We start from the raw sequence: 22,130 nt of genomic DNA, 5'->3' as shown, positions 1-22,130 counted from the left end.
TGTGCCAAAGGTCAAAGTTTATTGGGGCATCCATGTGGCGAATAGTTTTAGTGCTTAGTCGGAGACAGGAAGCCGATTAACCCGAAGAGCTTCCTGCAGGGTTGTGCATTTCAGTTAGTGTGTGTTTGAAGGAGTGTATTCCAAATGATGTCTTGAAAGGGCTATAAATCATTCTTTTTTTTTTGCCCTCCCGACTTACTCTGTGATGTCATAGTGAACGTGGGTGTGTCTGAATTTGATACAGAGTAAGATCGGCTTTGAGCGTGTGTGAGTGAGATAGCAAGGGTCAGAAAGTTTGAGAAAATTTGTAAACTTGCTACAAGGTCACGGTTTTTGGAAGCAGAATGAAGCAGCTGCTCTTGCCATGAGGGGCCAGAGGACAAACGCCAGAGGAGAATTCTTTTATCCAGGCGTAAAATACCATATGATCCGTCAACTCCATTCCTGCCCGAATAATATCCACACACACGTACTTGGGTTCTTCAGTCTTTATTTGAATGCCCTGAGGTCCCTGAATACAGCTGTGTGTTCTTGTGCCATCTCTGGTCTCATCCAGGATCTTTGGAATGGTGTTTAGTTTTTAGAAGTCGTTTGCTTCAGCCTACAGCATATAAATTATTGTAGGGCCAATGAAGGGGCTAGAATAAAGTGGACAGGATGGAGTGCCTAGCAACTTTCATCTCACAGCAGGCTTTGTTTGTAGCTTGCAGACTCTGAATAAAAACGAACTGAAATGGAACCTTATAAGTAACTGTTTTGGAACAATATAGGTGTACTACCATTCAAAAGTTATATATTTTTTAATGTTCTTATAATATTATTCCTATGTCAGTAATAGCCATATATTGTAAAACAAATGCACTGAAAAATAAATGAAACTTTCATAATTGGTTTTGTCCTAATTTCTATACTTGAAAGGGATAAACCTGTAAGCTTTTATTTTGACAGAAACTGCAGTCGAGCTATTATTTTGGCGGAAAATAAGTTTTACAATTGCAAATATATCTCATTACAAATCCAGTGAAAAGCTATAATCATCAACTATGCAAATGTAAAAATAATGCGTAACTGCGTTTCCAAATGTACGCTAAACTCAGCACATGCACAGATAGCGTTCACTGCATTCATTCACTGTGAACTGAGACACGGAGCTGATCACGTGAGCGAAGTGTGCACTTCTCTTTGCGTAGCGCAAACAGAAGTTTAAATATATTTTCGCACCACCAGTCTAGTTAACGCTGCCAGTGTTACTTCAGTCTTGAATGTCACATGATTCTTTAGAAATCATTAGATTAGATTAGATTAGATATATCAAATCTTTGAAATAGATAGGTCTCCACACAGGCACAACTTACAGTATATATTCTACTTTGTTTTGAGTAATATCTGTGAAATAATCAGTACTTTCTAAACAGAAATTCTGAGCACATCTTTACACTTTTTTCCCTGTAAAACTGTATTTTTTTCACACTTGTAGGTTATTGAGGTATAGTCTATTTCAGTTAAATCCACTCCAAAACAACATGTAAAACAAAACAAACTGTGGTTGGTTACTTTAAATGTTTGTTGGGTCTTTTCCTGTAACCTATTCTTGACCAGAACAAACTGCAATATGAACAAATATGCCAACGTCTGGCTAGGAGAGACTAAGAGATGTCAAGTATTTCACTTTCCATGATTGGGATAAAACCTGGGATAAAAATGGAAGAGATACCATAGGATTTATCGCGTGTCACTTTATCTGCCATAATGAAATTGATTGGAGGTTAAATTGGCAGATATAAATGGGCAGAAATACAATTCCAATAACCCAAGGGAAAGATTTTGAACTCTTCACGCTGTATATATGAGTTGAAGCTTTGGGTGATGCCGTCTCGCTTGCCGCAATGAAATCTTCAGCGTTGTGAGAAATGTTTGACATTTGAAAAGTGGCCTGGGAAAAAGAGAGTGAAAGTGAAAGGTTAGAAATGTGTGGGGTGTCGTCAGCCTTGGGACCAGCGGCTGAAACAAATCAGAGCGGAGGTGTTTGGGCTTAGAATTATGATCCTCTTTGTAGCCCTGAGAGCGCCATAAAGAACGGACTTGTGACACAGAGAGATGCTGTTTTTGGGACGACGCTGCCTCCATCTGCCGAAGCTACGTGCTTTATAGCGTGCAACCTCCGTATCGCAGCTCCCCAGGGCCGCCACAAAACATTGTACTTTTTAATTCTTTCTTTTTTTTTGTGTTAGTCCTCTGGGGCTCTGCGAATTATGTCATGATCGCTTGTGGTGAGAAAGAAGACTTTATTCATCTGTAATTTCCTGATGAGAGACTCATAAACAACATTAAAGGAATGTTCAGGTTTCAATAAAATAGAATCTTTATTTAAGACGTAATGTAAACTACCACAGAAAATAGCTTTGACTTGTCCCGCAGTTTCTTTTAAAAAGCAAGAATCATGGTTACAGTTATGGATGACCGAATCTTATTTTCTTCGTTAGTTTGTTTTAAACCCATTCCTTTGTTGTATCGTTCATTCTTTCTCTTTCCTGACACCATCCTCTCTTCTTCCTCAAGACACTGGGTCCACAAGGCCTTGCGTGTGTTTTGTCTCAGTGTTGATTTGAAATGAATCACTGAAGGTGTATCTCTCTCTGAAGGGATTATTATGTGTTTAAACTCTTGTTGTGAGACGCAGTGCCATACCAAATCTTCATTATATTTTCACACCTTTTCAATGCTTCACTCCCTCTACCTGAGGAGAAAGAGAGAGAGAGTGAGAGAGATAAAGGAACACAATAAACCTCTGGTTCTAGTCCAGACAGCTGCTTGAGTTTCTGTTGGTCTCCATTCAGTCACTGTTTCAAAACATGCAAATGAGACTCTTTGAATCAGCATGACATCTTTTATACTTGAATCTCAAAAATAAGAGAGAAAACAAACAAACAAGAAATACAAGAATAAGAAAGATTGTGTATTACATAATTGTATTGTATAATGAGCTGTGGTCGAAACTCTTGCTGTGTAAAACGTTATATTGTTTTGCGCTCCGTTCTCAGATTTATCAAGTTTTCGGAAATTGGTATTTTTTTGCATTTATTTGCATATTAAATTGTCCTTGGTCTTGCATTTAATCATCTTTAGCTGCTTTTATGCTGCAAATGTGGCACATGGCATGTGCTTGTCTGTTAGAGCAAAATGTTGTCTCATACTGGCTCTATCAGTACAGATCTAAAATTATAACAGGAAAGAACTTTAAATTTAGGGCCTGATTCATTGAAGCATTTGGCACACTCCGTCTGCTTGGCAGACTGTCTTACATTTGATTGGCAGAGTGATCTGATAAGCTCCATCAGAGACTTAGCGGAAAATGCGAACATGTAAATACGAACAGGGATTTTACAATGATAGAGGTGAAGAAAAAAACCCTTAGAGAAAGGTGAATTATTGATTCTATGCTTTAATTAAGCATGAGTGAGCACAGATGTGGTGGAGCTTCCAACTGTTGCCTAAATGCTTTTTCTAAAAAATCAGATTGCATGACAGTTATGCAACTTGTGGGAGTTATGGTACACAGATTTTAATTAGCCAGGAAAGAAAGTTTAAAAGATAGTTATTGGGTTGATATTGTGTGCACAATATATTGTCACAATATACTGTAAAACACAATCGCAATTTTAAAGGTAAAATGCAGTAAAAATGGTAAGGTAACAAACTATTAATTGGTTAATGGTTCAGTTCATTTACTGCGTATGGAGAAACTGTTATACATCTTAACAGACCATTTCAAAATGCTGTTAAATTTACAGTTTTTGGAAGTGAAAAATCACACATCAGCTTATAATTTACAATGAAACTCATAAATTGACATTTCCAGAATTCTCTGTGACTCTTCACATTTTTTTTTTTTTCAAATAACTTTGTTTATTCTTAGTTTTTTTCTTTCTTCTCAGAATGTACATTTGGGTTTTGTTATATCTTATGTTGTGAAATTAATGTTTATTGCATTCTTTTAATGTTATGTTACCATGATGGTGTTTTGCATTTGTGTGCATGACACTGTGCACCTTCTATATATTAGTATTTACCGCAGCTTGTGGGAAAGATACTTGTTTTTTGGTGGTTGTCAGTGTATTATAAAGGTACGAAACAGATTTTAGTCCTAGTCAGTAGGTTAGTATATCAACATTATATCAGTTAAAGGTAGAGTAGGCCTTTTTTTATAAACAGTTTTTGTTATACTGGTTGAAACTCTCTTCACATTCTGATAGCAATCAATAATAGAAGTGGTCTAGATATTAAAACATGTATATATCTTCTATGGATGTCTCAGGACCAAAAAATTGTTTCAAATGGTCCAAATGCAATGATACAATGTCCTACCTGCATGGCGACGTTGGAGAGGGAGATGCCCTGAAGAGAGGGTGGGATCTTATGCTTGCAAAGCTAGCTTGCGATTGCTAGCCTAACTGAAATTGCCTACCCTACTTTTAATGAAATATAAGTTTAAATATGTGTTGTTGGTTTTTTTTTTTACTGTAAATTTAAGTTCAATGCGTACAACCCAAAATGTTTCTACCTTATTTTACAGTAAAGTTACGGCAACCACAGCTGCCTATTAATAATAACAGATTATTATTTTTGTTTTCCAGTGTACTTACCAAATGTCTTTGTGTATTTGAGTTACTAATTAAGTGTGTACTAGAGTAGTACAAACTTTCTGACCTTTCAGACTTTATGCTGCAACTCAAAGGTCTGGCTACTAGGATTGCATCTCATTGGTCTGGAGTGCCTGCATAGCAGTAATCAAGTAAATTTGTGGTCTTGCAGCTGAACAGTTTGGTGTCTGATCCTGCAGTTGTTCAGGGATGGGATTTTACTGAGGTCACAGTCCTGCTGTAGTGCCATTCTTCCCTTGAGCAAGGCATTTAGCCCTGAGTTGCTCCTGTGGGACCTTTTGCGTTGGATACAAATGTCTTCTAAATGACAGATTTCAATTTCAGTGATGACTTGTTGACTTTTTTGGTCATGTTTTAAGAAGAGTTCAAATAAGTTGTCCCTGAGCACAAAAAAGGCATTTCCACGACCGCTATTACACCCTGACACTCACAAAGAGACACACACTCACAAAGGCACTGCAGTGGCATATCCTGTCCAATGGAGTTGGAAGCAATTGTGTGAATGTGAGCCAAAAGGGGGCTACAAATGATTCCTGTTTCAACTGGTAAAGCATAGTGTTAAAAATGTGTATTTAAATGAAAAGGCAGGTTGTTTAAAAAAGCAAAAAATGGGCATTTCTCAACCAAATAAGTTCACATTATGCTCTGCCAATTTTTACGGCTCATTTTGTGATGTCATTTTCACAGCTCCTGAGTAATTTGTTAATTGTGGCTCAGCTCAAGTTTTACAGCTTAATGGCTTGTGTTTCTGGGTGGTCTTGTGCCAACTGAACAGATATTTTTGAGATAGTTATTGCTAGTTTTGATGCTGTTCAGCTTTTTCATCACAAGAATAAATTACATTAAAAATATTTTTGTGTATATTTATAACATGATTTTCTCTCTCAATCTTTCTTTTTTTTTTTCTTGCTGTACCATCTGTTGCATTCAGAACATTGACTTACTCTCTAAACACACTTATACAATTATCTTTCCAAAGACCCTTGGCCTTAATTTAATTTGCTTCTCTGTAAATAAATTATTTTGTTGAACGAGATAAAACAAAAACCAGGGGACACTTTAAATTATAACAGAAAGCAATTTTGTACTTGACTTGTAAAAACATCTGAAGTGTCTCTGAAATTAAATAAACATACAGATAAATCTCTTTCTTTTTCTCTCCGCAGTGTGTGAGAGCAGGGGTGGAGGTAGTGATCTTGTGCCCAGGTTCTCCTCATCCTTGCCCACATACCTTCCCGTGTCCTGCCAACTGCAGGGTGCAGAGTCATCCTTCTTTCTCCGGGAGGCCACACAGGAAGTGATGCGTAACGGAAGCTTGCAGACACGCAGCGAGCCTCTCTTTCTCCACTTGCCCGATGCTGGCTCCACTTCCCTGTTGTCAGTCAACTGTAGCTATGGCAACCTCACTGCAGAGGCGCCAGTACCACCAGAGCTCCTCCAGGGGGCGCTTCCACGGTCATTCCACACCTCTACACACCTCACTCTGGGCTGGAAGGTGAGAGCACACCTGGTGAGCAGGAGGATAGGAATTGATCGCCCTCAAATACAGGTGTTGTTTTACCTGGCAGGCCGCAGATGGGAGGATATGGATCCTCCTGCGGAACTACTCCCGTGTATCCGTGTCGTTGGCATCCGTGATCCAGGGGAAGGTTCTGTGTCAACCGCCTGTCGCCTGGAGGGAAACATGGGTATCTGTGTATCCCAGCTTGACATTCCTACGACCTGGTTCAATGCTCCTCCGCCACGTAGACGCACACAGGAACCTGTTCCCATCACGGTTGAGTTGCACTACTCCATCCTTCCTCCAGAGACCCTGGGAAAAGAGTGCATAGCGGGTAGGGCACAAGGAAAAGCTGTAGGGCAAGAAGGGGATTTGCAGAGGATTGGGACGGTGACTCTCTCTTCTGGGGACAACAAAGTGCCCAGAAGCCGACTTAGACTGGATGGAGATGTCGAGATTCTGGCACCCCCCATCCCAGTTAAACAGGGACAGACTGTGGGATTTCAAGTACTAATGAATTCTGCTGCCACCACTGAGCAGTTCACGCTGAGGTAGGACAAAATACATGCACACGCCTGTATAAAGTTTGCATGTCTTGTGCTCATGTTCTCAGTAGGGGTGTAAAAAATTTCTCAATTTCAAATGACTGGAAAGGTAATCTAATTTCAAATTAAAGGAAATGAGCATGCATTTCCACTATTGGTTAATATCCAGTATCGACCGATATGGATAAATTAAATATTTTTGAATATTGGCTGATAACTAATATGGTATATCTATATTGCGCATCCCTATAAATTTTATATGCAGTTAAAGTAATCTTTGCTTTTTCTGTCTAGTTCTGTGTTGTTGATAGAGAGTATGAGAGTAGACTATGTTTTTCCATTGCAGCTGAGATGATGTGAGTGATTGTGTGCATGGCTCCATTGCAGCTTCATGTTGATCGCATTGTCACAAAACGTTTTTTTGTTGGCCGCTGGATTCATTTCAGGATGGTTTGCAAGAATTGTGGCTATCAATTTTTTTTTTTTTTAATTGCTATTTAATCGGAATCAAGCAGTCAGAGCAAATATTTACACTCATAGAACTCCCATAAATCAATGCTAACAATACACATGCATGCAGTTTGGTGAACTTTAAAGTCACAGTTCACACATAAACACACTGCTGCTCGCTCACTTACTGGCAGCTTTTCATCCTGGAGGCCTCAGGGCTTTCCCAGACATATGATAGATTAGACTTATTCATCAGCTCGCAGATAAAGCAGAGCTCCAGACTACCGCCATACACGTCCCACCAGCTCCGCTCCTCTCTATCACTGCTGTTGAGTTTTATAATAGGCAATAATTAGTCTCCGCCATCAGGACGTAAGGATCATTAAAACGGATGAAGGAGCATACGTTGAGGTTGTTTCAGAGGGTATAACATCCGAGTCTCTCATATAATCACTGATAATATTTTAGGTGGATATTTACATCCATACACAGTCAATATTACTCATGTAGGAGGGCAACATGTGCTTGTTAAATATAATAGTTTACTACTTAGGCCAAGAGACAAGAAGTCTGTGGGATGTCATCTCAGTGTATTTATGTCTGGGATCGCGATTATCTGCAGTAGAGTCGCTATGGAAAAAGTCTCTCCCATCTCAATTAACTTCCGTCAGCAGAGAGACAGATGCATGCTGGCAGAGGAAGATGCTATTGTTTCTGCTAGTTGAACAATGCTGCGACATCAAAGACACTCCTGCTGGTGTCGTTTGGGTCTATAAAAGATGTGTGATGTCTTTCATTTCGCCACCTGCTATCTGTTTAGATGGAGAAAATCAAAATGTTTTCCTCCTACCGATGATGGGAAAAGTCTGCCAGCCGTTGTTTGTTTGTTTGTCTAGAAAATCACAAATTTGTGCCCTCATTGTTGCAGAGGAGGAGATTGAATAGCTAAAAATAGCTTCATTTGTTCCCTCTAAAATCAAAACCGAGTTATATAGTTGGTATTTTTTCCTTGTTTATCTGTCATACACATGGAATAACAGAGGTATTTGAAAAACAGTACACCTTTACAGACGTTTGAATTAGGGATGCTCCGATCGATCGGCCGGAGATCGGTATCGGCCGATCATCACATTTTATGACTGAATCACATTTTACTCACTAAAATTGGCAGATCTCACAAACCGATCACAATTTGATGACGTCAACACGTGAGGACATACATGATGCGTGGGGGGGGGGGCAACGCAGTCATGTCATCCGGTGTGGAATTACTATGATGTTTCTAAAATCAATGAAAAATTCGCTATTTGTCGTGTATTTTACAAAGAAATCTCCCGTGGAGGAACATTGTCCAAAACATTTAATAGCCTACGACGAACCTGATTCGGCACTTAAGGACAAGCCGAATGGCTAGTGGTGCAACGGATCATCATTGATCCGTGATCCAGTGGCGGAACTAGAGTTTTATACATGGGGTGGCCAGGGGGTGGCCACTGCTACTTGCGGGGGTACACACAGTACAAACAGTACACACACACACACACACAGTGGAAAAGCTTATGGAAGGAATTGGGTCACTCTGTTTGTGTCTATGAGTGTTGACCATCCAAAATATTTGCAGAAAACAAAGCTGAAGCACCAAGGAGATAAGATACCGTAGCACGTGTCTGTTATGAACTGCTGCATTTATTTACAAAAAAAATCACATTTACAAAAATTATTATTTTTTAATTAGATATAGCAGGCATCAAGCAGACATGTACTTGAAAAATTTAAACAATTTTATTGCCCATCAATATAAAATCTTATCCTAGGAAGATTTAACACAACATAATTCTTTCATTATAATAATTTATAATTATTCTTTCTAATTATAATTATTTAATTTATATTTTTTTGTGTGTGTTCATTTTTTGGTGAACTATCCTTTTAATCTGGCAAAATCTTCTCAACTTAAATTCCTGAATTGGGTATGTGATTGACTGCCTGTGTCTTGTAGATGCTCTGACCTGTTGCTGGTTCTGAAGTCTGACCACACTGACTCTGACTAGCCAGTGGTGATGCAAGGGCTGGGGTCTGATCTGCCTGTTAGTCCAGTCATTTTAAGCCAAAATGGGGGTCAACCTTGAACAAATTGCAACAGAAGCAAACTCAACTGATTTTGTATCCTCAATATGTCCTAAGTAAGGAAAAACAAGTCCCGAAGAATCCCATTAGGGGAAAGTTTCGAAAAAGACCCAAATATAGCCTATTCATTCTTTCTCTCACATGAATAGGGTAAAAATTGTAACCTTTAAATATTACCATGAAAATTACTGAGTTGATTACTTACATCAAGACAAACAAAAAATGTATTACAAGTTTTTTTTTTTTATTGTTTGTAAACATGGACAAATAATCTTATTATGTATGTGCTAATTTGCATAAATACCACAACAGATCTAAACATTGGGTATAGCCAGGTGAAAATGTCTTGTTGAATCTTGTTGACATATAACAGTAAAATACTTAATGTTAAGGTCTGAATGGAACCCATTTAGGCTACCCATGAGCATTAATACATAGAGGCAGGAAGAAGTACTTTAGAAACCAGCCTTTATTAATTTTTAAGAGATGGGGTTTTGGGCGGGGTCCGTGGGACTGTTTCTGGGGGACGAGTCTGAGGGAAGAACAGGAGTAAGGAGAATGCAGAAGACAAAAGGTAGGTAAAATAAAAAGTGAATACCCAGAAACAGTTTTCAAAACTTTCCCCTAATGGGATTCTTCGGGACTTTTTTTCCTTACTCAGGACTTTAACCTTTTATCATAAAATGACTGGACTATGTTTGTGCTTATTAAAAACAACTCTTATAGCCTATTTCTCCCTTTCTTTTCATGTTTAATTGACCCTGTTCAAAAATATGCCAAATTTAAAATATGATTCCAATCATATTCATATTCTAATCATCATCCAATTACCAACATTTTTATCTTAACTCTTTCCAGTATAAAAAAATGGTGTTTTTGGTAATTTTCACAATTTCATGGCACCCCAGAATATTTTGTTGTATGAATATCTGAACATACCAAAAGAAAGAACAGACCCTGTGCTTTTAAAAATAAAAAATAAAATCTGTTTTGTTCTAGCTTCGTGCGTCTTTTTTATCAACACTTGAATGTTGGCAAGTTTCATAAAAAGCAACATGAGCAAAAAGCTGAGAAAATCGCATTTTTATCAAAGACTACATCTAGATCAGATTTAATGATGACCAAAACACAGTAGATCGAGTCCATCAACACCCTACACCAATAAAGCTTCACAGCCCTAGTGATCGCATTATGATATTGCTTGTTTCTGCTCTTCTTTGCCTGCGTTTTGATCTCCTATCCTCACATTAGCTAGAACATTTGTATACTGTAACGAACACACGGCAAGGTAGCCTACTGTATATGCGTGTATTAGGCCGAATGTATTCGGAGCAAACCCGAATACGCGCGTAAACGTCTTTACATTGACTTAACATTGAAATCACTCGCGAGTCGCGACAGACACTCTATTCCGTTTGGTGTGAACGCAGCATGGGTAACGGCGAGAGAGAGAGAGAAAGAGTGCCTGCGAGTGCGAGCGAGCGAGAGTGAGATCTGCGGTCTTGGCCATTAGTTGATTTACTTGTTTTTGTGTAGGTAATACGTTGTCAAATATGTTTAAACTTAAACTACCCATACAAGTAGTTATGTCTCTTTGTATTCATATGTCCTGTTATTGACGTAATGCGCGTCATTTACAAAATGCGCAACCAGATGTTCGAATAATTCGAATAGGCTATGTGTTTTTTAGAGGGAATATTCGAACGTCATTTTTGAGCAATTTTGACAGCCCTATATGACAGTGGAAACACATCAAGCATTGGTCCAAAGGAAGGAGATGCCTTTTTATGTTGCACTTTAAGTTGTTTTTCATTAATTATGTTAAAAAGAAGATATTATGCCTTGTGCATTTTAAGTTGATTTTATATATTTTAATTTAATAATTTAAAAGTGTTAATAAATGTAAAAAAATTTTTTTTTTTGCTGATCCGAAAAATGATCCGATCCGTGACTCTGATCCGAAAAACGATCCGAACCGTGAGTTTTTTGATCCGTTGCACCCCTACGAATGGCGAATACGAAAAACTGGCAACTGCAAAAAAGGCAGTAGTGCTCTTCTTAGTGCTCTATCAACGAGTGTTGATAGTGAGCGGCTATTCATTACAACATTACAACATTATTCATTACGTGGAGATTGGTCACGTGATGTGGTAACAAGCAGAGCATGCAACGTCTCGTGCCCTTGCAAATGTTTGTTCGTGTCTAAAACTTTAAACCTAACTCTCTCCTAAAAAACTCATTTAAAGTGGTGAATCTAACTTACTGGACCGTATGCTGCTGAGCTGATGTGACAATGCCAAAAGCTAAAGCCGTGCAAACCGACTCAAACGCCGAGGCGGTCACTATGACGTCCCTCACCCACTTGCTTGAGTCTCATCGAACCGCCATCTCCGAGGACTTCAAGCAAACTTTTTCTGCTCTTGAGACCAAGTTGAATAGTGTCATAACTACCGTGACAGAACACGCTGAAAAAATTGAAATTCTTGAGAGTGAAGGTGATGCACGAGAGCAATGTCTGAAGGCTGCCAAGGAAGCTATCATCAAGCTCCAAACAGACCAGGCTAAACTAGCAACAAAAATCATCGATCTCGAATCACGCAGTCGGCGCAATAACATCAGGATTATCGGTGTACCTGAATCTGTGGAGGGGCCACAACCGACAGCTTTCTTCGCCAAGATGCTCGATGAGGTATTTGGAGAGGTCCTTGATTCGCCTGTGGAGTGTGAACGGGCTCACAGAGCCTTGGCTTCCAAACCTCCACTCAATCAGCGACCAAGACCGGTCATCGTTCGACTCCTTAGGTTCCAGGTAAAGGACAAGATCATCCGCCATGCACGGTCCATGAGGGGAAGGTTGAAATTCATGGACCATACTATCCTTGTATTTGAGGATTATGCTCCAGAGGTTGTGGAGCAGCGGAAAGAGTTTAAGATGGTCATGTCGGAGCTGTACGAGCGAGGATTCAAGCCGGCCCTGCTCTACCCGGCCAGGCTTTACATCAAGATGGAGTCGGGAGGTAGGAAACACTTTCCCTCGGTGGCTGAGGCTGAAGCTTTCATTGACTCATTGCCTTCGCGGAACACCTAGACTATAGTTTAAATAAATCCATACGACGAGGATGGCAGGCCACGGTTAACTATCATCTGAGTAACGTTTTAGAGTTGTATGCCGTTCTCTATTGACAGTGGACAGTGGTGATCAGTTTGCCTCTACTTCTGCGGATCATGGCCGAGACTCCTTCTATAATGACATACCTTTAATAGCCTAACGTTACTCTTTTCTAGATGGAGAGGTGAGAGACTTTTTCCTTTTCATTTTTATGAGACCATTTTATTTATTATTTTGTTCCATTTGCGAGTCGGCGCGGACGACTGCGGCGTAGCACAAATTGTTTTACACAATGTTACTGGTTACTGGTGTGTGTGTGTGTGTGTGTGTGTGTGTGTTTGTGCGTGTGTTTGGTTGCTCCGAATGTATTTGCGACTTTCACCGTGTATCCCAGAAAACTCCATGATCAAACTTTACTGGGTATATTATGAGTTTTGATGATTTTAATATCGTTGGAGATTCTCAGTTTCTTATTGATATGGTTGGAAATACTACTTGTAATGTTTTTGACCCCGATGACCTAAAACCATTAAATGATATATATAATTATTCACTGTTACATTTAAATATCAGAAGCCTAAACAAACATCACTATGATTTAGTTTCCCTACTATCTGATTCAAGTTGTCACTTTGATGTAATTGGGTGTAGTGAAACCTGGCTCAATGAATTTTCCAATGTAGAGTTACTGAATCTGGATGGATACAATCTACATATTAAGAACAGACCAAATAGAACAGGTGGAGGGGTTTGCCTTTATGTTAAGAGTACTCTTCAGGTAAAAAAATGTGATTTTTTCTTAGAGGATGATTTTTGCGAGTCTTTATTCATTGAGATTAACAATTATGATAAAACATTTATTGTCGGTGTACTTTATCGTCCACCCGACTCTGCTCTTAACACATTTTTTTCTAAACTGGAGGATCTACTACATAAACTGATTAATCAAAAAAAAGATTGTATACTTCTTGGGGATTATAACATTGATATTTTTAATGAAGATAGGGCAAAACATAACTTCATGAACACACTGCATTCCTCCTCTTTTTTCCCCACCATAAATAGATTTACCAGAATAACATCTACATCAAAGACAATTATTGACAATATCATTACTAATATTCAAAATACTAAGCTGGTGACTGGGATCGTGCAGTCTGACATCACTGATCATTTTCCCATTGTAATTTTTTTTGGTTCTGGAAAATTAGTCTCTCCTCCACTTACTAAAATTAAAAATAAAATCATTAATGAGAGATCCTTACAGCATTTAACTGCTAACTTACAGGTCAAGTCGTGGGCCTCTGTCTATGACAGCAGGACTCCGGATGCTGCATATGACAGTCTGATAAAGATTATTCAAGATTCCATTAAGGACACAATCCCTGAGAATACTGTTAAATGTTGCACTACTCTCCAGAACCCTTGGATTACAAGGGGAATTTTGAAATCGATTAAATGTAAAAGTAGGCTTTATAAATTGTATATAAAAAATCCTTCTAGCTTAAATAAAGATAAATATATTACCTATAAAAATAAATTAACACAGATTATAAGAAAGGCTAAAAGAAATCATTACACAGAACTTTTAAAAGCTTCACAAGGGGACAGTAGGAGGTCATGGAATGTGTTAAATGAAGTTCTCAATAGGAGATATAAACAGACTGCTCTACCTGACCTGGTTGATTCTAAAGATGATCTGGCACTGAGTTTTAATAATCACTTTGCCTCAATGGGTGTAAATCTGTCGAAAAATATAAGTCAACCGAAGAGTGTCAACTTTAAGCATTTTCTCTCTGGAAATTACATTCATTCATTTTTCATGAGACCAACAGACAGTACTGAACTCCTCAAGATCATTCTTGACTTAAGGAGCTCAAACTCTACTGGTGCAGATGGAATATCTAGCAAGATTATGAAGGCCATTGCGAACATCATTGTAGAGCCAATGGCCCATTGTATTAACCTTTCTTTATCTACTGGTAATGTACCTAAAATGACAAAAATCGCTAAGATAATTCCAATTTATAAATCGGGCGACCGAAATGATATGAACAACTACCGGCCAATATCAATTCTACCCACTTTCTCTAAAGTATTGGAGAAGGTAGTATATAATAGATTAAGTGGCTATCTTGACAAATTTGATATTTTAGTTCCGTCTCAATACGGTTTCAGAAAAAAGAGTACAACTTGTATGGCGATACTTGACCTTATTGAGCAAATTAATGACTGTATTGAAGAGGGAAAATGTGGTGTTGGCATTTTTTTGGACTTATCAAAAGCATTTGATACCATTGATTTCGATATATTATTGCACAAATTGTATTACTATGGTATCAGAGGTTTAGCACTCGAATGGTTCAGAAGTTATCTATACGGAAGAAAACAGTATGTCTATGTCAATGATTGTAACTCTTCCTGTAAGCCTATAACCGTTGGGGTCCCCCAGGGCTCTATCTTGGGGCCACTCTTATTTATCTTATATATAAATGATTTTGTAAATTCATCTAAAATATTCCATAAAATCATCTTTGCAGACGATACTAATTTGTTTGCATCACATAGTAATCCAATTATTCTTCAAAATATAGTAAACTTAGAACTAATTAAAGTTGACACTTGGTTTAAATGCAATAAACTGTCATTAAATATTAGCAAAACTAATTACATAGTATTCAAATCAACCAATAATTTTCTTTTTAAAAACACTGATCTCTGTCTGATTAAAATAAATGAACAATTGATAAAAAGAGTGTTTTCCACTAAATTTCTGGGGGTCCTCATTGATGAATCTCTTACTTTTAAATGTCATATTGATCATCTTGTTACCAAACTTTCAAAGTATGTTGGCTTGTTTTATAAGATCAGACATTTTCTTCCTCTGTCTGCTCTTCTTGTGTTGTATAAAACTTTGTTTGAACCACATCTTAATTATTGTAATGTGATATGGTGCAACACCTACACAAGTCATCTTAAAAAACTTATATCATTACAAAAGAAAGCCATACGGGCTCTTTCCTGGTCAGAGATAAATTCTTCTACATATCATCTATTTTATCGATTTGAGTTACTAAGAGTAGTTGAGCTAAATAAATATCATAATGCTTGCCTTATCTTTCAAACTGTAAATAATCTGAACTCTAGATTAAATAGTCTTATTCCTATCTACAGCCCCCAGCACACATACCAAACGAGAACTAAATCACTAATATATGGTAAATATCGTCGATATTTGCGCCCTAGTATGAGTGTTGCATGTCGGGGGCCCCAGATTTGGAACGGGATCAATGATGACATTAAGGTGTTGCCCTATATCTCCAACTTTAAAAAACAACTAAAAAATTATTATTTATCAACTTATATTTAATATATAACTGCTTTCTCATGGACCACTGGGATGTATGAGCATGAATGTATGTGTATGTAATGTATGTATGTCCTTGTGCGTTTTTTGTGTGTGCTCTGTTGTCATCTGCTGGTACCAGGTGGTGACCATGTATCTTTACCGTATCACTTTTCTCTTGTAAAATTACGGGCCCCCACCTATAAGCTTCTCTAGCTTCTTTGGGGGACCCATTCACTATACCTATTTGATTTTGTTCCAATGACTGCATTATTATACTTTTGGTATTTTGTGAATAAATGAAATGAAATACAACCGCATACGTTTTGTATGCATTGTTGTTTTTAAAGTAGACATTTCAAGCTTTCTATACATATATTTCTCAGTTCTGTGAGGCAAGTAGCTTATCTTCTGAGTTTCAGTTAATTTATGAGACAAGCTCCAGTGCACGCGCCGTCGCCTCCATGTCCTGATTATATTGTCAGCTATATTTAGCTTCTTATTTATTAAATCCAGGCAATTGGTTGATAAAACATTGATTTAAATTAAGACACAACTTGTGGCTTTCTACAAAACAAAAAACTTAATTATGTGGTCAAAATCATGTCTGACCAACTCCAAATGTCTCCCGATATATAGGGCATTTTCTGATCCTATCTTACCCATCTCATGCGGTTCCCTTTTCATATAATCAACATAAATGAAAAAAAAAACATTATATTATTTAAACATGAAACGTATGTTTAAGTTTTTTAAGTTATATTTAAGCGTCACACCACTCCGTTTCCTCACATATGTGTAGCCTATACATGCATGTGTGCGTGCATATAGGGGAGGGTAGCGATTTTCGAATAATAATCAAATAATACCCAGCGATCTTCGAATATTATTTTTGCTTGAAATGGCCATCCCTACTAATGAGTTGCATCAAACTACTCCAATTTGTTCTTTTTGGAGTTTAAATGTTGTTGATTTTTTTGTTTTTGTTTTTATTAATTTTGTCCTCCTCAGACTTGTATTGGACACTGTTTAAGTTACATCAGACTTCTCCATTTTAGGAGATTAAATGTTTATTCTATTGGACAATGTTTAAATAAACCTTGTGGGCTCCATTTTCTCCATTTTGTTTGTATTTATCTTTGTCTTATATTAAGCATCGGAATCAGGATCGGTATCGGCCGATCACCATGACAAGAAATCGGTACTCTGGATCGGCTGCAAAAATCCTGAATGTAGCATCCCTAGTTTGAATCGACCTTAAAAAGTTAACTTATATATATTCATTGTCTTCTGTCACACAATCTAGTCATAGTTTATAGAGTTTAGATCAGTGGTTCTCAACCGGGGGCCTCAAGAGACTTTAAATGGGGCCTCAAGATGACTTAAAATCATTTAAAATAAGGTAAAACAAGCATTAACAATCAAGATATTTCTTATTTATTTTTATTCTAATATATCTTTCTAGTTAATACAAGCTCGAAAATATTGATGTCAAAAAGTTGAAATGTCTGTTCTTTAATGAGACTAGTAGATATACAGAACTGTTTTTTGCATAGAGGCAAATGTGATCTGACCATCTTATAATATTTAGATTTCTCTTGATTAACATAAGCACATCTACTGGCTTGTTTACAGTACATCAGTCTCCTTATATTGCGACAAGCTGTTAGACAAAGCACCATTCACACAGGCACACAGAATCTCAGTCAGATGGACAGATGGGTAATTTTGTTTTGTGCGTCTAGAAGTAAGTTATGAGTTTAGATGAATTAGAACATCTCATTTGATCACAGTTTTGGAAATAATTCTTCTGTCTGTCCTGTTCCATCATGTGTGCCACGCAGCTGTCAAACAATGTACACGTCGTAATGTAATGCTTGGTGAACAAAACAGCATGTTTTTCTCAGATGATTTGCCACGTTTTTCCAATTTTAGTACTTGTTCTCAAATCAGTAAGCACAACTGTCTAAACTGTTTTGCATAGCTTACTATTTAACTCATTTGCTCTGTTTTCACCCAGTTTGCAAGGCTAGGTTAATTTATTTTAAGAACTTCATCTTAGGACAAGGCAGACAGACAGAAACCAAACAAGACACTAATCACAAAAACATACTGTTTTTGACAGAACGGTGTCATCATCGGATAAAACAATGTAATAATAATTACACAATAAAAAATAAAAATTTTAAGTAATGGTGGGTCTGCATTTTGTCTAGTAACATGCATACTGTTCAAAAGTTTTTTTTAAAGAAATTATCACTTTTATTCAGCATTACATTGATCATCATTGACAGTAAAGGCATTTATAATGATATATAATGAAAAGATTTCTATTTCAAATAAATCTTCTTTTGAACTTTCTATTCATCTAAGATTCCACAAAAATATGTACGCAAAATAAAAAAAGCACAACTGTTTCAATATTGATAATAATAAGAAATGTTTTTTTATTAGAATGATTTCAGAAGGATCATGTAACATTGAAAACTGGAGTAATGACTGCTGAAAATTCATAAATTAAATTTTAAAATATATATTTTTTAAAAACAGTTTTTTTTATTGTAATATTTTACCTATTTTTACTGTATTTTTGATCAAAGACATGCAACCATAAAATACTTTCAAAAGGTCTTCAAAAACATTAAAAAACCTTACCAACAGGCCTTGACATTAACACCCACCAACCCGCCAAATGCGAATTTCAGCAGTGGCGTGTAACGCAGTCACTCCCACTAGCCACTTTGCTGGGTTGAATTTTATAGATAATATATACATTTTTCAATTCGTTTTTTAACCTGTTAACCGTTGCCAGTGCAGATTTAATGTTATACCTTGACAAACTATACATCATTAAAAAGATATAAGACTCAAGTTTCAGAATTTGACCACTATTGTATTCTGAGAAACTTATAGAGACAGTTATTTCTTAATTTGTGTCAGGAGTTATGAAATGAAAAAATGAGTCGATACCTTTGATATGAATTATGCACGTCAGCCGCTTTCATTCATAAAAAAACTCCTGTGCCGTCGTCATGACAGCGATACACAAAACAACGTCCTTCTAGGCTTTAGCTCAAAAATGTGCAGATTTGGAGAAATATTGATATATTCTCATAGGTTTACATCAGATTTCTATAGACAGGAATAATATTTATTGAATTTATACCCAAATGCGTCGATGTAATCATTATGAGCGTTTGCATACTCTGTTAATGTGTTTTCAATTCATACCAATAGCCTGAGGGCGCCCTCGCCGCCCTGTGCACAGTATTAGAACATGAAGAAGTGCCATAATCATGTGACAATCCAGGAAGCCTCGAACACACACACAGCTAACAAGAGATCGCGCTGTAACTATGGCTGTAACATGCAGATACAGACATTTTGAAGACAATAAACATGTTTGCTATGATATTTGAGTTACCTGTGTTTTTCAATCCATGCCAGGTATTTCCATAATAATAGATTATATTTATAATGTAATGCTAATCTATATAGAATCGTTGTGCAGAACACTATCCAATAGTATATTTTCTGTCTGATTTTTTATCTGAAGCCAAATTAGATCACAGAAAATTATTTAAAATACTCGATTTGCTTTATAAAGTAAGTTTATAAGCACAAACATGGTTTTAATCTCATAAATTGTCGTGTATCAATGGTGTGCTAAGCTAACATGCTAGCTAGCCCTAGGTGCACCTGCCACCTAGAAGTTATATTTTTATTATGTTTTGAATGCTTACTGAAATGTTTCTTTATTCAAGAAATGCATTTGATACAGTTTAGAATGTAAGGGTGAACTTTGAGAAAAGAAATGAAACACTTTGACTGAAACCATATGAATAGCCTGTGAATAGCCAGTAACTATAATGCAGACAAAAGAAATGCATATTTACAGCCATAACCAGGCTGGAGAGGTGTGAATGTGTGCAGGGGGAGACTGACACTGAATGGGGCTCGTTTGCACCACAAAACAATAAAGACAATGTACTGGATAGATGGTTAGAAGATGGCAATAAACATCAGTAGCATTTTAGTATCAAATCAAAATAAAGTCACATGACATGGTCTTGAAAAACATTTCACTAAATACAGAGTTTTGGACTTATTATCTTAAGATTTTAAACATAAAATGTTTAGACATGTGGCATTAGCTGTAGTGCATTTCTAGATTGCTCCAGTGCCAACTTCAATTTTATTTTCATGAGGATATTTCATAAAAAATAATTTCTAATAACTTTACAAAACTTTGAAGCTATTTATAACAATTTTTGTCATTATGACAATAATTAATTCTACATTTACAATAAACTGCCAGGTGTCAGCTTTCAAATGAAATCATACTTGTGCTTTTAGTACAAAGGGTTCATATACTGTATCTGGCATCTGAAATAGTAAACTATGTGCAATGTAGTGAAGTCAGAAACATAAATGTTTCGATGCATATCGATACTGAAATATCTGTAACGCTTCCAATACTCCTTTTCCGCAGAATAGGTACACCACTCGCTTTCTCACTCTCTCATCTCACCGACAGCGAGTTGACACAGAAACCCACCTCCCTTCACTCACTCTTTTCATTTTATTTGCTCCGGATGAATATTGTTGGTGTTACAGGGCTTGAATTTCGGCGTGGGATAGCTTTTATTATGCATACTTTTACTCATTTGACTCATTTTATTAATTTTGCTCATTTTCTCAGATTTTGTGTTCACACCCAATTTGCACGCACATAAAGCCGTCTCTCAGTACTAAATTGAGTTCTTTTTTGCTGCTTATTGCACTTAAAGAGTCAAATACACACAAAATAATTTTGAAATGACGGTTTTGGCGAGTATTCACGTAAACACAGTCAGTTATGTTTTAAGTGAACGTAAACCGTTGAGACCAATACCATGGGGGAAATCGGCCATATAGGGTAAACGTACCTATTAAGCTCACCAAAATCTACATTGAGACATTTTTAGCGAACAAGATATTGGTTTTAGTACAAGAAGTTATTTTAAAATAAAATATTAATCTCTCACACTATAATATTTCATTTTATTTTAAATGACAAAAGTATTTCAATTAAGATGTACATCATTAAATATAAAAAGTCTGGCTGTGCTTAATGGGTACGTTTTGTACCCTTTAAGCACACCCCTGTTCCCAATAAGCTCACAACAAGTTTTATTAAAAATTCTTGTTCATTTTAAACAACCTTTTTAAGGAATAATTGAAAAAAGTTTTATTTGAAGGTACAGAGTCAATCACAAAAAAACAGAACACTAAAATCAAGCAACAAGGCATTCAGTTTGATCAGGTAGCCTATCCTATTCATAGTGACGTGTCATTTAAACTCATTGCAACATCTAGACTAGTCAAAGCCACATATTGAAAAATCAAATAACAAAACAAATCAATGTGCTCCTTAAAGGGATACTCCACTTTTTTTGGAAATAGGCTCATTTTACAACTCCCCCAGAGTTAAACAGTTGAGTTTTACCGTTTTCGAATCCATTCAGCCGATCTCCGGGTCTGGCGGTACCACTTTTAGCATAGCTTAGCATAATGAATTGAACCGGACAAGAACATTAGCATCTCTCTCAAAAAAATGACCAAAGAGTTTCGATATTTCTCCTATTTAAAACTTGAATCTTCTGTATTTACATTGTGTAATAAGACCGACGGAAAATGTAAAGTTGCAATTTTCTAGGCTGATATGGCTAGGAACTATACTCTCAAAATCGCACCTTTTCATTTTTAGTCTGGCTTAGTACATGATGTAACTACAGAAGAGTCAAGTTTTAAATAGGAAAAATATCTAAACTCTTTGGTCATTTTTTTGAGAGAGTTGCTAATGGTCCTGTCCGATTCAATGATCTATGCTAAGCTATGCTAAAAGTGGTACCGCCAGACCCGGAGATCGGCTGAATGGATTCGAAAACGGTAAAACTCAACTGTTTAACTCTGGGGGAGTTGTAAAATTTAACTATTTCCAAAAAAAGTGGAGTATCCCTTTAACTCTCTGGGTCAGAGCTTTCCTGTCTACTCCAAACTTCTTGGACAGATACGGCAGGTTTCTGATGGCTCCTTCTTTGTATGACATGCCTCTTTCATCTTTGGGCATACACTATAGTTTCGTCTAGCTTTTGTCAACTTAAGACTGTGAAAATAAGTTGATTAATCATTTTTTTTGAAGATTAACATAGTGACAACCATCAGTTAATATTTAAATTCTGATTATGAAGTATTTACATAGATGTTTAATGTGGGTGAGCTTAAAGGGAGCACACACTGTGCTTAATTGGAGCAAAAACAATTTTTAATTAATAAATATTAAGTTAAATTTAAAGGAAAATATTTAGCTTAATTAATGATCTAGGTAATGTATTAAGTTTATACCAAT

General features: G+C 36.8%; 1 protein-coding gene across 1 annotated transcript in view; it reads left to right on the top strand.

Annotated features, from left to right (window-relative positions):
- Window positions 1-22,130, top strand: part of LOC308691033 (transmembrane protein 132C) — a gene marked incomplete at both ends in the record, with an annotated part of 249,915 nt that overhangs the window by 64,688 nt on the left and 163,097 nt on the right. Inside the window, one exon of the mRNA XM_081365884.1 lies at window positions 5,828-6,713. Within this exon, the coding sequence (XP_081222010.1) occupies window positions 5,828-6,713 (886 nt within the window). The remainder of the gene's footprint in view (window positions 1-5,827; window positions 6,714-22,130) is intronic.

The sequence above is a fragment of the Scardinius erythrophthalmus genome, assembly GCF_964197995.2.
Source record: "Scardinius erythrophthalmus genome assembly, chromosome: 5".
Classification (NCBI taxonomy): domain Eukaryota; kingdom Metazoa; phylum Chordata; class Actinopteri; order Cypriniformes; family Leuciscidae; genus Scardinius; species Scardinius erythrophthalmus.
Note: the sequence above shows the minus strand (reverse complement) of the source record. Positions and strands in the feature narration are given on the sequence as shown.